The sequence below is a fragment of the Coenobita brevimanus genome, chromosome 61, assembly GCF_032717465.1.
Source record: "Coenobita brevimanus isolate Jiangsu-jjx chromosome 61, ASM3271746v2, whole genome shotgun sequence".
In the NCBI taxonomy this organism is placed as follows: domain Eukaryota; kingdom Metazoa; phylum Arthropoda; class Malacostraca; order Decapoda; family Coenobitidae; genus Coenobita; species Coenobita brevimanus.
This window is the reverse complement of record NC_137014.1, coordinates 41,028,411-41,042,734: the sequence shown is the minus strand read 5'-3', so window position 1 is coordinate 41,042,734 and position 14,324 is coordinate 41,028,411. Positions and strand designations below refer to the sequence as shown.

The 14,324-nt window shown below is 41.8% G+C and overlaps 1 protein-coding gene across 1 annotated transcript in view; it reads right to left on the bottom strand.

Moving 5' to 3' along the window:
* LOC145403541 (paramyosin, long form-like) overlaps positions 1–14,324 on the bottom strand; it is a 94,345-nt gene that overhangs the window by 47,845 nt on the left and 32,176 nt on the right. The window contains exons 2-3 of the mRNA XM_080275213.1: positions 7,986–8,042; positions 1,327–1,413 (exon numbers count right to left, since the gene is read on the bottom strand). Coding sequence (XP_080131339.1) covers positions 1,327–1,413; positions 7,986–8,042 — 144 coding nt within the window. The remainder of the gene's footprint in view (positions 1–1,326; positions 1,414–7,985; positions 8,043–14,324) is intronic.

The window sequence follows — 14,324 nt, the reverse complement described above, 5'->3', positions numbered from 1 at the left end:
GGTCAGACCAAATTATATTAAGAATTTTATAGGTATAATTTCAGAGCGCAGTCTCATTTTCAGAAATCAGATTTTACAAGTCATGTGTTACGAACATTTAAAACATTAATGAAAATAGACATTTCGATGGAAAGATTACATCCTCATACTGGAATTGTGCTTATTATGATCAGGATACAAGGAGTACTGACTTTTTTTTTGATTTAAGTTCCTTTTCTTTCCTCTGTATATCTTTTGTAAAAAAAAATTACGCAATTGTTCTAGCCTCCAAATACATATCATTTCAGGATGTGGCTATAATCCATCCTTATGGTCAGTTTTCCATTGTTTTGATTTTTTTAAAGTCTAAAAATAACAAAATTTTAAAAGGAAATGTTGGGTGATAGTTCTTGTAAAATCTCATGACCCGAGGTAACCCTCATATTTCGGGTGCAAGCACTTTCTTTTCCAGCAGGGATTTGAAACAGTATCGTAAATAACACTGCAACAAATCCCAATATGCTCTTAATAAATTACAATCAACCTTAAATAATACTGAAATTAAACAATAGGTCAACACAGACCTAACAATGAAGATAAAAAAAAAAAACTAAAATGGGTGTAAGAATGAGAATTCGAATTTTAGTGTGAAAGTATAATATTTCCAACCAGGATTTAAGATACACTATAGGTAAATAAATAAAAATTCAAAATTGTAAAAGTCGTGCTATAATACTATGGCCACATTCCTACTGTTATATTTATACAGAACCACGCGGGGTAAGGGAGACCATGAGTGCCAAGAGTGATATATATTGTGTTCCCCGGCAGGGACGACACTCACAAACAAAAGGTCAGTTCCTTCTCGTGATTTAGATATATTTTCGCAGACAGGAAAAGGAACATGGAAAGATTCACTGCTGTTCTTTTCTTGTCCTTCTTGCAAGAACATGTCCAGATCACGAGAGCGAACTAATCTCAAGTTTTTTTTGGCCCATGTGAACAGAAAATTGGGCACAATCTCGTCGACAAGTGAACCTTCCTAGCACTTCTCCCCAAACGATATATTTTACCAACTACATCTTAGTATCGTCTTGTATGTTACTGATGCAAACTGCATCGACACTAAAAAGACATAAATTACGTATATATATAAATATATATATATATATATATATATATATATATATATATATATATATATATATATATATATATATGTGTGTGTGTGTGTGTGTGTGTGTGTGTGTGTGTGTGTGTGTGTGTGTGTGTGTAAAACAGAAGTGCTACGAAGTTTTCACTGGGTTTATTTAGGCCTACAGTACATTAGGTCTTGTGTGTTCGTACCTGTCCATCGGCTCCGGCTTCGACCTCCTCGATGCGCTCGGTCAGCTGGATGACCTGCACGCTGAGGTCGGCCTTCTCACGCTCAACCTGCAAGGGAGAGGACGAGTTAGAGGCAACGTCATACATATATGATATACTCATGGATAGACAAAGATAAATAGATTATTAAGTAGTCCTCATGGGCTTTTCCTAACCAGTATCCTCTGTATATAGCATGTTCAGCCCATGATTTCGACTAATTCATTTTTTAGTTCCTTTTTGATATCTCCAAACGATTACATTCAGCTTAGGATGGATTTGTCTATATGACGAGGTAAGATATAGACTTTATTATTCCTTAACTAGTAGAGATCCGTCCTACTGTAAGTTGAGCAGCTGTCTGGTGATAACGAGAATAAAAAAGTAAAAATATTGTCTTCTGACTGAGGAAGCTGAGATTCTCGTGTGTATCATCCTTGTACAGAAAGAGTGCTCCATGGCACCTCTCCTTTACCATTTTTTTTTTTCGCATATGGCACCATGACATTCTTGCTTATGTTAATTTTGTGGGCTTGCAATGCTCCCTGAATCTCCTTCCTTGCCAATTTATTACTCTGCATATGGCACGTTACTGATCTCTTATATGTTATCTTCGAGGGTTTAGAAGGCTCCCTGCTAGCCCATCCTAACAGTTTATTTATTTTTTTTTGTTATGGCTCGTTAATATTTTCTTATGTTATTATAAGTCCCCTTAAGAATGTTCCCCCATCGCTTATATTTCCTGGATATGACACGTTTGTGTTCTGTGCTATTCTCCTGCTTGTGAAAGGGGTGGTATGAGAGAGGTGAAGAGGGTGGTGCGAGAGGGGTGAAAAAGGAGGTGTGAGAGAGGTGAAAAGGGTGGTATGAGAGGGGTGAATAGGGTGGTGTGAGAGGGGTGAAGAGAGTGGTGTGAGAGGGACGAAGAGTGTGGTGTGAGAGGGGTAAAAAGGGTGGCATGAAAGGGGTGAAGAGAGTGGTGTGAAAGGGGTGAAGAGAATGGTGTGAGAGGGAAGAAGACAGTGGTGTGAGAGGGATGAAGACAGTGGTGTGAGAGGGGTGAAGAGGGTGGTATGAGAGAGGTGAAGAGGAGGGGTGAAGAGGGTGGTGTGAAAGGGGTGAAGAGAGTGGTGTGAGAGGGGTGAAAAGGGTGGCGTGAGAGGGGTGAAGAGGGCGGTGTGAGGGGTGAAAGAGATAGTACAGTATAAAAGGGATGAGATGGCTGGTTCATGAGAGGCGTAGGAAGTGCTGTGAGAGGAGGGATGGACTAAAGAGTGATGTGGACGGTGATGAGGGTGAAAAGGGGGGTGAGAGGGGTGAGAGGGAGGAGAGACATGCAAGAGGCGAGAAAGCAAGGGGTATGACAGAACTGGTGAGAGTAGTGCACCGAGAAACGAGATGGATAAAAGAGGGTAGTGTGAAGGGGAATGAAAAAAATTGGATAAGAGATGAGAAAGGGATAAAGAAGTGGTATGAAAGTATATGTGAAAAGGGTGAATTGAGGAATGAGAGGGATTGAGAGGGATGCAAGGAAGCGAATGCGTTGCCTAAGGGGTAAAGAAGAAGATGAAGAGGGTGGTAAATAGGGTGAGAGGGAGGAAAAGTACAAAGGGTAGTATGAAGAGTGAAAAGCGTGTGAAAGATCAGAGAGAAAAGGGGTGTGAGGTGCGGTTCAAGAAAAGGGTGAGTGTGTGTGTGTGTGTGTGTGTGTGTGTGTGTGTGTGTGTGTGTGTGTGTGTATGTGTTAGAGAAATGGGCAAGAAAGGGATAATTTATGAAAAAAGGCCTCACGCATCACCATCGGTGTGAGGCCAGCCTGTATTCCATCACCACCTGGCTCTCTCTCTCTCTCTCTCTCTCATGCCAGCTGGCGGGAGTGAAAGATCTTTCCTCCCTTGCCCCCGCCTCTCTCTCTCTCTCTCTTCGTCATCTTGCCCTCCCTCGAGCTCTGTCTCTAACTCTTTTCCTCTCTCTATCGCCTTGCCCATCATTCCTTTCTCTTCCCTCTCGTTCCCTGTGTCCCTGCCTGTCTCTTTCTTTTTCTCTCTTCCTCCCTTCCACTTTCTTTTCTCCCAGCTTTCCTCTTTTCATATCTTTTTCCGCACACCTCTCCTTTTTCATTCCTCTCTCTATGCCCCACTTCTTCCTCTCTCCTTTTCTCTTTCTTTCCCTCTCATTTTCTCTCTTTCTCCCACTCTCCCTTCCATTTTCTCTCTCTCCCCCTTCCTGTCATCCTCCATTTCTCCATCCCTACTTCTCTCCCCAAACTCCAACCTTCCTTCCCCTTCCCTCTCTGACCCTCTTCCGTCTCTCTCCCTGTTTCCTCCTTCCTTCCCTTTCCATTCTCTTCTAGTTCCTCTACCCCTTTCCTTCTCTCTCCCTTTTCCTCTCCCTCTCTCCCAGCATCCCTTCCCACCCTCCTCCCTGCTCTCTCTCCCTGCTTCCCTCCCACGGTGAATCACTCAAGTAATTTTAACTTCAGTTCACCACGCCTGCCCCTCTCTCTCACACTCTCTCCCAGCCGGCACCCGGCCACTTCCTCCCACACACTTTCTGGACCTCCCTTCCCCCTCCTTGTCTCTCCCTCCCTCCCTTCCTCTCTCTCTCTTTTTCTTTCTCCCTCCTCCTCCTCATCATCATCAACCACTTCCTTGCGATGCATGTGGCATGTCGATGCGCGTATACTGTCGATGACTAGTGACAAATCATCCTCATCCATATCTATTTCCTAATTACATTCACATAATACCGTCTTAAATATGCTGGGAATCGAACCTGCGTTATCAGAATACCGGGTCAGTGCGATAACCACTCGGCCAGCTGCTCCTCAAATGACAGTGGTTTATTATTGGTATAAGAACACCGTCCCGTCGTCAGCCACATTTTCAATTAACGACCAAGCACTGGAGACGGGCCCCTTCACGTGGTAGCACCGATATAAATGAGCGATTCCTCTGCCCGGTTATGCAAACGCCCTTCAACTTCCTCTCTGTCCCTAGAAAGGTGAGTGGTGGACTGCAGGATGATGGCAACATCGGTTTGCAGTTCATCGAGATCACGTTGAGCCTGGGGTGGCAACCACCACCACCACCACCATATTCATTACTACTACTAGTACTACTACTACTACTACTACTACACTTGGCTGAAAGGAATTCGTAGTCAGTGTTATACCGAACATGAACTTTTTGTCTATCTTTACTGCACTGGGAACAGTTAGTGACAATTATGTTACTCGTGCGGTGTGGAAACGCTTCGAAAACTAGCAATAAGTCCATGTAAGGTGTGAAACCGTGGTTATGACTTCCTTTCAACTCTGGGTGGTGGTAGTAGTAGTTGTAGTAGTAGTAGTGGTAACTGGATCTCCTGGATCATGTGAACTTTAAACCCAGTGGACTGTAGGTTGAAGTTGCCCTTTCCCATAGTCCACCATCCTGTTTTCAAGGGCCATTGAGATAGATTAAGGAGGTAAGTATAACCAGCAGTGTAGTTGCATGGTTATATCGGTGCAACCATGCGAAGGCCTCCCTCTCCAGCGCCATGGGCAGGGGTGCAGTGTGATCAGGGATTATGGCTACCGTTTGTACTTCAGCTTAGAAATAACCAAAGGGAGACAAGATACTAACATGGAAGAGCCCACCTCCCCTCCATTTTTTTTTTTATTCCTCTATTCTTTTAACCTAGTCTGCACTTCATTTACACTGTTTCAAAATTACTTCAGACTACAATGAGTTGTCCAATTAAGTGACTATAATCCAGTCTATTTTTACTACTAATCTGTCAGGAATTCTCACTGATATATTCTCTCGCTATACAATCGCTTCATTTTTTTAATGTAATTTTCGGTAGTATTACTTTTTACTTAATACTAAAGGCCCTTTTTGGGTAGACCTAAAAAAATTATGAAATGTGACAAGAGTTTGAACTCCACGAGATTGTCGTCAGAACAGCATATCAACATTCATCTGATCACAACCAACTGTGCCGTTCACAAGACCCACGTTATACTAGTTTCCATTGCACTGCGTACTTCACCATGCCATACACAAATTCATGTGGGGAGCCGATACGCTGTGTTTGCTTATACTAGGTAGAAGTCAGGAACACGCAAGACTGATCAAAATACCTCGTGTGCAGTACTGACTATTCTAAACTAATATTGCATTTCACCTCGGATTTCTGCGTTCGCGATAATTCTCTAGCAATTTTCCCTCACAATAAACCTCACCTATAGTTTCCTAATTCATTGCACAGTGATTTTATTCAGCCTATGAAAGACCCCCTCTTAGTGTTTGAACTAAATTTAGCATGACATACCCTCCTTAACTCTAACAGCAAGTACGCTAATCACTACAAACAAGCTCAACCATTTTGCCCCTTGTTAACTACCTCGTTCGCACGTGCCTGTTTCACTGGGGGAGGGGGGGAAGGGGGGATGCAGTGAGGGCTAACCAATCAGAAGCGAAATTTACAAAGAGCCTTATCCTTTATGTCCAATCGTAGCAAAGATTTTTATTTTCCAGGAAGAAGAGACGCGGGAAAAATCTAAACTCTCAGTCCCTTGTTCCTCCTACAAAAAACACATCATAAGCTACGAAAGAGAACTGATGGTAAGTTTGTTTGCGAATCTCAGCCAAGATCATCATCGTCTGTGACGGGCAAAGGAATCGAGGGGCATACCAGGGATTTCCCAAACGCCTGTAGCTCTGATCTCAGCGCACACCTGGGTAGTAGTAGTAGTAGTAGTAGTAGTAGTTGCAACCCCACGCTCAGTTGAAACGTGAACTCAGTGGACTACAGGCTTAAACTGCCCTTTTCCTTTAGTCCACCATCCTCCGTTTGGGGAAGAGGGACGGAGTTAAGGGACGCTTGTATAGCCAGGCATCAGAGCAGTTTGGTTATATCGGTGCCACCACATGAAGGCGACTCTCTCCAGCACCGCACAGGCGAGTATTGGTTAGTACGTATTCACCAGTTTCTAATGCAGAATGGCTGATTTTCTACTTTCTTTTTTATATTCTTTGATACCGACCATCGATTTAACTCCTACTACCACCAGACGATTTCATTCAGCTTGGGAAATACCTCTAGTACATTATTTAGTGTTAGAAACGAACTCATCTAACATTTTCACAAGACTTCCCCTCCCAGGCCGAATAAAATCGTCAGCAGGCAGCCATAACAGAGGCATAATCGAACTGGTGGTTATGTGCCGGAACCCAGCAGGCAATCAGTCAGTCAGTCAGTCGGCCATTTTGTGCATCCTGTGCCTACACACCCCTCCAAACCCCTGCCAACACACCCCAACCCCCGTAGAGATGGTGGTGGTGGCCTCTTGTGGGTCATGTGTACCGCGTGTCACCGTCAACCCCTTCAATCCAGTGACGTGTTTTTCAATTTTTTCAACATACCAGACAATTCTATTAAACTTAGGATAGACCTGTAGTAGTGAAGGAGTTAAGGAAGGCTACGTCCAAACCACGCCCAGATTTTTTTCTTTGCTTTATTTATCTTGTTTATTATTTAGTCATCTATTTTGTTTTATTTTGGCTGAGAGACATCCTACGAGCGAAGGGGTTAAAAGGCATCTCAACTGACTCTTTCGTTGTCATGGGCTCTCTTGGATATTCTCTCTCACTTCAGCCGACGTTATTTTACTCCGCTAAGCAGAATCCCAACAGCAATGTTTTATTTACCTTGAAAGCTGGGTTTGCCGGAAAGATTTTATGGTCAAACTATAGGAACTTGTCTGAAAGCTTATCCCCTATTTTCTTTTACCACAGCTGAAGGTTTTGATTTATGGTATCGACTGCACGAGGCAATAAAGACTACTAATTTTGAGAAAGTTACAGTCCTCTTCCGGAGTACGACCTGCAGTAGTCGGTTTATGTCTAAGTCCCAATTATTACACTGCTGGGTGAACAGAGACAAGGAGGGAACAAACTGAGTCCATTAGTCTGGCCGGTCGGTGAATCAAACAACACAGCTAACACAATTACACCCTCAAAATACTCTACCCTGTAGGAATCTTACTACATTCGTCTCGTACCCTAGACGCATAAGATAAGTGTTGACCATGGCCCTCTTAAAACCAGCGTCTGTCCCACATGTAACCTTTAATGTTATACTGAGAAGCACGTAATTTCTCCCTTTTTCTCGTCCTTGCACTGTACGTTTCATCTTCCTCCCTAATGTTTGTGCTTATATGAACATGTAATTCCTTTGCTTAAAGACCCGTTGTGATATTTCTTACGATATATAAGATCAGTATCGCGTGGATGGCAGCCTAGTTTCTTTTTCCTATGTCAGAATTCGATTTTCATTTTCAGATGGCATTTTTAATACTACAGCGTTGAAAGTCAGGTGCCGGTTATTCTATTGCAGTCATACTGAGTAAAAAAAAAATCTTATAACGCTTTTCATATACCTTTACTAATCAGGTGAGGCTTAAATTTCAGTCATATATATATATATATATATATATATATATATATATATATAAAACTAATATACTAATACCATCACTAACACTGCTACTACTACTACTACTACTACCACTACTGTTATACTACTACTACTGCTACTACTAATGATAATAATAATAGTAATGAAAGGAGAAATATCAGACATGGATTACTCACCCTCTGTCTCAGCTCCCGCTCATATTCAATGTCTTCCATCAACAGGCGGATCTTGTCCTGTGGGGCAGAGAAGACAAGGAATTAGATGGTCACCTGGACACTGCATCATGTCAAAATACAACATGTCACCTCAATATAAATCACTTGTACGGGTGTTAGCAATGTACAGGTGTAGGATATAAGACGTGTGGCAGTTTGAGGCGAAAGAAAGTGTGTATGAGGTGTGAAAGTGTGAGTAGTGAGTGAGGTGGGACTGTGTGGAGGTATGTATTGTGGCAGCTGTAGATATGAATGATAAGCTCCTGTGTGTTGAGGAGATGTGTGTGTGTGTGTGTGTGTGTGTGTGTGTGTGTGTGTGTGTGTGTGTGTTTTCTTTGCGCAATAACTTTTCTAACGCCCTGTATATTTTTTCTTAACTTGAAATTTAAATTCGACCAGCTGTGTAGTTAATTAATATAACTGTTACCACTTCATGAGTTGATGTTCTGCTGTCATTTAGGAAGCCACTGAATACTGTTGCCTCAGTCCCTTTAATCCGGTGAGGTCTTTCGTATTTTTTTCTTCCTAACACCACACAATTTCACCTATTTTCCAATATGTCCTTTCTTCCCTTTTATTGAAACATTATATATTATTCTACTGCTCATTTAACGATTATATTTAGCATAAAGAACACCCTCCTGAGTCAATGGATTAAATAAGTCATCTAGTTATTAATGGATCAGGTAGTGTATTGCCCATAGAATTTTTAAACCTTCGACAGTGTTGCATCATGTATGCCTGACTTGTTAATCTGACACAATATTTTCAGTTCTCTTTCTTTTTCTCTTTTTTCTTTTATATAATTTAATGGGGTACTTTACTGCAAATCGAACCAGTCTTGAACCACTTGTAATCTATGAGTATATGCATGATTAGGAGTTTTTGTATTCATTATGTTTTTTGTGACTGATGCGATTCCTAACTGTTACAACCAGCATAGACGGACAGTGTTGTAAGTCACATAATTATTACTACGTATAACCATAATGAACAGTCATTTTTGACAGATAATTATACACACACTTAGACCTACACCTCACACATACATAAATGGATAATATGAATGTAAGCCAAACAGACGAACTCTCTCTCTCTCTCTCTCTCTCTCTCTCTCTCATCATTTAATCCTGCTTCCCATGGCGTGAGGAGCTCAGTACCAAAAGTGCATGATATTTTCGGAATATTAATTTAAAAAATGCTGTCGTGTATTTGCACCTCTTATACTGTAGGAGTTACGAGGCTGCCTGCATCTTTAATGTTTTTGGGTGGTGACGCTGCAACATACTGAAGATAATGCAAGTAAGTAGAAGGTAAATACGTGGAAGGTGAGACGAATGTGGTAATAAAAATAAATGAGAGAGAGAGAGAGAGAAAGAGAGAGAGAGAGAGAGAGAGAGAGAGAGAGAGAGAGAGAAAGAGAGAGAGAGAGAGAGAGAGGACTTATGGAGCAAGAGAGTGATGGAGGAAAGCAAGGAGGGGTGGAGGGAAGGGCGGAGAAAGGGAGGGAGGGGTGGAGGGAGGAGGCAAGGTGGGCAATGAGCCAGATTTCTCGTGCTAAAATAATCGTATCCGACACTACCTTTGCGGGGTCTCTCTCTCTCTCTCTCTCTCTCTCTCTCAAGTAACTTTTAATATTTATCCCTCCCCATCTCTCCTTTCCTCCCTCCTGTAGATTTCTTTCTCAATTATTTCTTATTTCTCTCTCTCTCTCTCTCTCTCTCTCTCTCTCTCTCTCTCTCTCTCTCTCTCTCTCTCTCTCTCTCATCACAATCCACCACAATCATTTTTTCTTCAATTTTATCTACAACAATCGATCTTCTATCACAATCCTAGCCATCACCATCAATATTGTTGCTACCACAATCCCGGCCACCTACCACCAACACCCACAATCATAAATTTCTTACCATAGTCATCGCCATCAATAATCTTCCTATCAAAATCTTTCTCAGTCAACCACAATCACTCACTATTTACCTACCAGCATTATAATCACAACCAACATTTTTACCATCTACCAAAATCACTCACTACCACAATCCCACCTACCACAATCCACTACTACAGTCCCAACTAGCACTATCCACTACGACAATCACATCCATCACGTCCCAACCTACCACAATCCACCACCATTATCCCACCTACCACTATACACTACCACAATCCCACCTACGACAATTCACTACCACAGTCCACTACCACAATCCCTCCTACTACTACCACAATCCCAGCTACATATATCCTACCACACAGGCGAGACGAGTAATCCCGAGGAGTAATCCGGCCGAAAAACAGGTAGGATTTAGTGAGTATGTCTTTGTTGTTAACGTGGGGCAGCAGACAGGTCCCATCCTTCTCACATAGCTCTCTCTCTCTCTGTTTGTGTGTGTGTGTGTGTGTGTGTGTGTGTGTGTGTGTGTTTCATTCCTTCACATCTTTCTACCCTCTCCTAACTATTCTCCCTCCCTCTCCTCTTCCTCTTTCCCTCTTTTTTATCCTCTTCTCTCTCCCTTCCTCCCATAGTTATTTCTTCTCTCATCCTCTCTTTTTCTTTCCACCCCACTTATTTTAACGTGGGAGGAAAACAGGTCCATCTCGTTTATAATTTTTCAGATGGCTATTCTTTCCCTCACTTATCTCTTTGCCCATTTTTTCTCCTTTCTTTTCTACCTTCATCTTTTCTTTTTCGCCTTCCTCTTTCTCCATGTTTCCCTCCATTTTTCTCCTTTCTCTCCCTCGCATCTTTCCCTCTCTTCTCTTACTCTCATAATTTTGTACCCTAATGTGCAGTGACTCAGTACGCTTGGACTTGGGTAATATCAATCTTGCATAAAAAAAAGGAAATAGATAAATAAATAAATACAGTTCGACTAAGAGATATCCGAGCAATGAGATGCTTAAAAAAAAAATCTCACGTAACCTTCTGCCTGATATTGGTGAAACTAAGAGTAATATTTGGGCTAAAACCAGACGATTTTATTCAGTCGAAAGAAACTAAGGAATAAAACAGAACAGGTCCACAAATCATCCCTTGCGGTACACCTCAATTGACCTTCATCCCTTGCGGTACACCTCAATTGACCTTCATCCCTTGATTGCCACGATTTGTCTCACCTGAAGAAACCTGCGTAATGTTCACCTGAATGAAGTAGTATTTAAGTGTACCCCCGTCAGTGAAAGGATCCTCCTCAGTCCCATGGCGTATTATTAATTTCATGCTTGCTATCTCCAGTCGATTTTATTAAGCATAGGCGAGTGTTTTTGTGCTGGAGGGTTTGGTCTAGCTCTCATCAACTCCGTCACTTCTAAGGAGCCCTCCTAGACTGAATAAAATCCTCTATAAGCAGCAAGAAAAAATAGGGAAGTGGATTACTAATAATACTTTTTTTCTAAATCGTCTCTTAGTAGGATTTCTCTAAGTAAAATAAAATTCTCTTGCTTTACCTTGAATATAATATCTAACGCTGACCATTACGGTGAAAAAATTTATAAGTTTGAGTCCTTACTTGAGTGAATAGGTTAATGTTCAGGTTTGTAAGTATTAACAGTGAGAGGTTTAACTTTGTCAGACCGATCACGTCTTTTTCATTCTAATTCTGGTACCAACAAGCGATTTTAGGGAGCTTTAGGAAGACCCCTCAGAGTAAGGAAAGGCCAATAAAAAAAAGATTAAACTTTTCCATTTCAAAACGTTTAACGCCGAAAAAAAAAATCGTCTGGTGTTGGAAAGAATAAAAAAAAAAAAAGGGTCATCGGAATACCACTGTCTCTACCACATAAAAGAAAAAAATAGCTACCACCATTATCTACTTCCATCGCTAACTACTGCCACCATCTTCAACTACCAACATCACTACTTGAAAAAAACAACAACCAGCCAACACTAGCACCAACGTTAACTACCACCATTATCCCAACTACCACCATTACCACCCGCAAAAACAACACTCCTGATCTACCACCATCGTTAACTACCACCATTATCTCAACTACCACCATTACCACCCGCAAAAACAACACTCCTGATCTACCACCATCGTTAACTAGTACCATTATCTCAGCTACCACCATTACCCTCTGCGAAACAACCACCAACGTCGTCTACCACCATCGCAACCGCTGCCAATATCTCCAACTACCACTATTACCACCTGCAGAAACATCAACCCTAATCTACCACCATCGCAGCCACTACCACTATCTCCACTACCACCACTACCATCATTTTCAACTTCCACCACCATCATCTACCACCATCAGCAACTACCACCATCCCTCGCTCTCTGTGATGTTTTGCAGGCTATTTATAAGAGGGGTTTCCGTGAGAGAGAGAGAGAGAGAGAGAGAGAGAGAGAGAGAGAGAGTTAGCTTCCTCACAGGTGACGAGACTAAGACCTGTGTAAAAGTGAGAGTGAATCAGAAAATGCGCGAAGGACGAGTATTACATAACTAAATACACAATATATAATTATGCATTTAGTATGGACGGTGGACATTAGTGCCGAAGTGGTGACAGGCGAGTGACACGTAGGAGGACTGATAGGCCTCAAGGAATGAGCTGTCAAAGTAATACCCAAAGTCAAAAAAAAAAAAAAAAAAAGCAACGTAGATGATTGTATAAAAAATCTGTAGCACAGAATCAGCCCATTCAACCTAATGACGTAATTATTATTTTCCTTGCTGTCTTGAGAGAGAGAGAGAGAGAGAGAGAGAGAGAGAGAGAGAGAGAGAGAGAGAGAGAGAGAGAGAGAGAGAGAGAGAGAGAGAGAGCACGAAATATATGAGTACGGAACTATCAGAACGGGTTTTGGTAAAAGGATAAGTAAGTGTGTGTGAGAAAGTCTGAGTGACGGAGTGCATATTTGTCGGAATTAATGTGGGTGAATTTTCTCTAAACGAGTTTTACCCCAAATTCTCGCTCTAAGTGTTCATTCTTACTCTTTGAGAGAGAGAGAGAGAGAGAGAGAGGCGCAGGCACTGTGAAGAACACGTACAAGATACATTATTTTCTACAGATTTACAGACCAATGTAATTTTAAGATCCCCACTAAATGGTGTGTCCTTAACAGAAAGCTGTCCACTCTTATTATCAAAAGCTGTTGGATAGGAAAAACAAACGATCTTTACCAGTGGAGAAAAATAAAGACGATGACAATGTGTGCAGGGAAGAAGAGAGGTGCAAATAAGAGGGTGTGGATGGGAGTTGTATACATGTAGAGGGTGTGGATGATAGGGTATAAATAGGTAAGTGTATATAAGAGGGTGTGTAGGAGGGTGGAGATAATGGGGTGTTTATGTGAGAAGGATGAGGGAGTGGTGGAGGATGCAAGAAGTATCAAGAGGAAGATGACAAAGTGGATAAAGAATAAGAGGGAAAAGAACGACGGTTGAAAAAAAAAAAAAATGAAAGCTAAGAGAGGAACGAGGGAGGGGGAATGGAAGATGATCAGGTAAGGAAAGAAGAATAAGATGGGGAAGAAGAATGATGACTGAAGAAAATGGAAGCTAAGAAAGGGATGAGGAAGGAGGGGAGGAAGATTATCATATAAGTAAAAAAGAATAAGAAGGGGAAGAGGAATGATGACTGAGGAAAATGGAAGCTAAGAGAGGAATGAGGAAGAGGTGGAAGTAGGGTGAGGATGAAAATATAGAATGTAGAACGCATGCTGCCACACTTCTTCCCGGCCCCTCTCGCTCTGACTTAGCTATGCAGGGGCGTGATTGAAGCCCGTTTTCTCGTCTGCCTGGGACTCTTTTCAACACCATTTCCTTACCAGACATTATACGAGACTGTTATCATCTCACTTAGCCTAAATGCTGTCTTTCATGCACACAGTACCTAAATTTCACTAGTTGTTGAAGCATACGGTGGTGAAGAGCTCTCCCGGCAGCACTAACTTTGACCTTAACATGCCATTTTGCTGGGTGCGCTGAACACTATCACCATTTTTACCTAGTTCAAACACGGTCGTTCATGTACTCATTATCTGACCATTACCCCTTCAACCCGATGACGTCATATTCATTATAATCTTTTTACCGTTTGACAACATTACTCAGCATAGGAGAGATCCCTTGGCAATGAAGAGGCTAATGAATAAAAAGTCTCACGTAAGCAAAGAAGTTGTCTAGAGGTAACAAGTAAACAAAGACAACCGCAGGGAACACAGGTTCATTTCTGCAGCTATGGGTAAGGTCTGAAACTTGTGCCTACTCTTAAACTGCTGATGGGAAATCAAGCACCAAGATTTTTGCCGAACATCTGTGGAACGTTTATGCGTATATATATATATA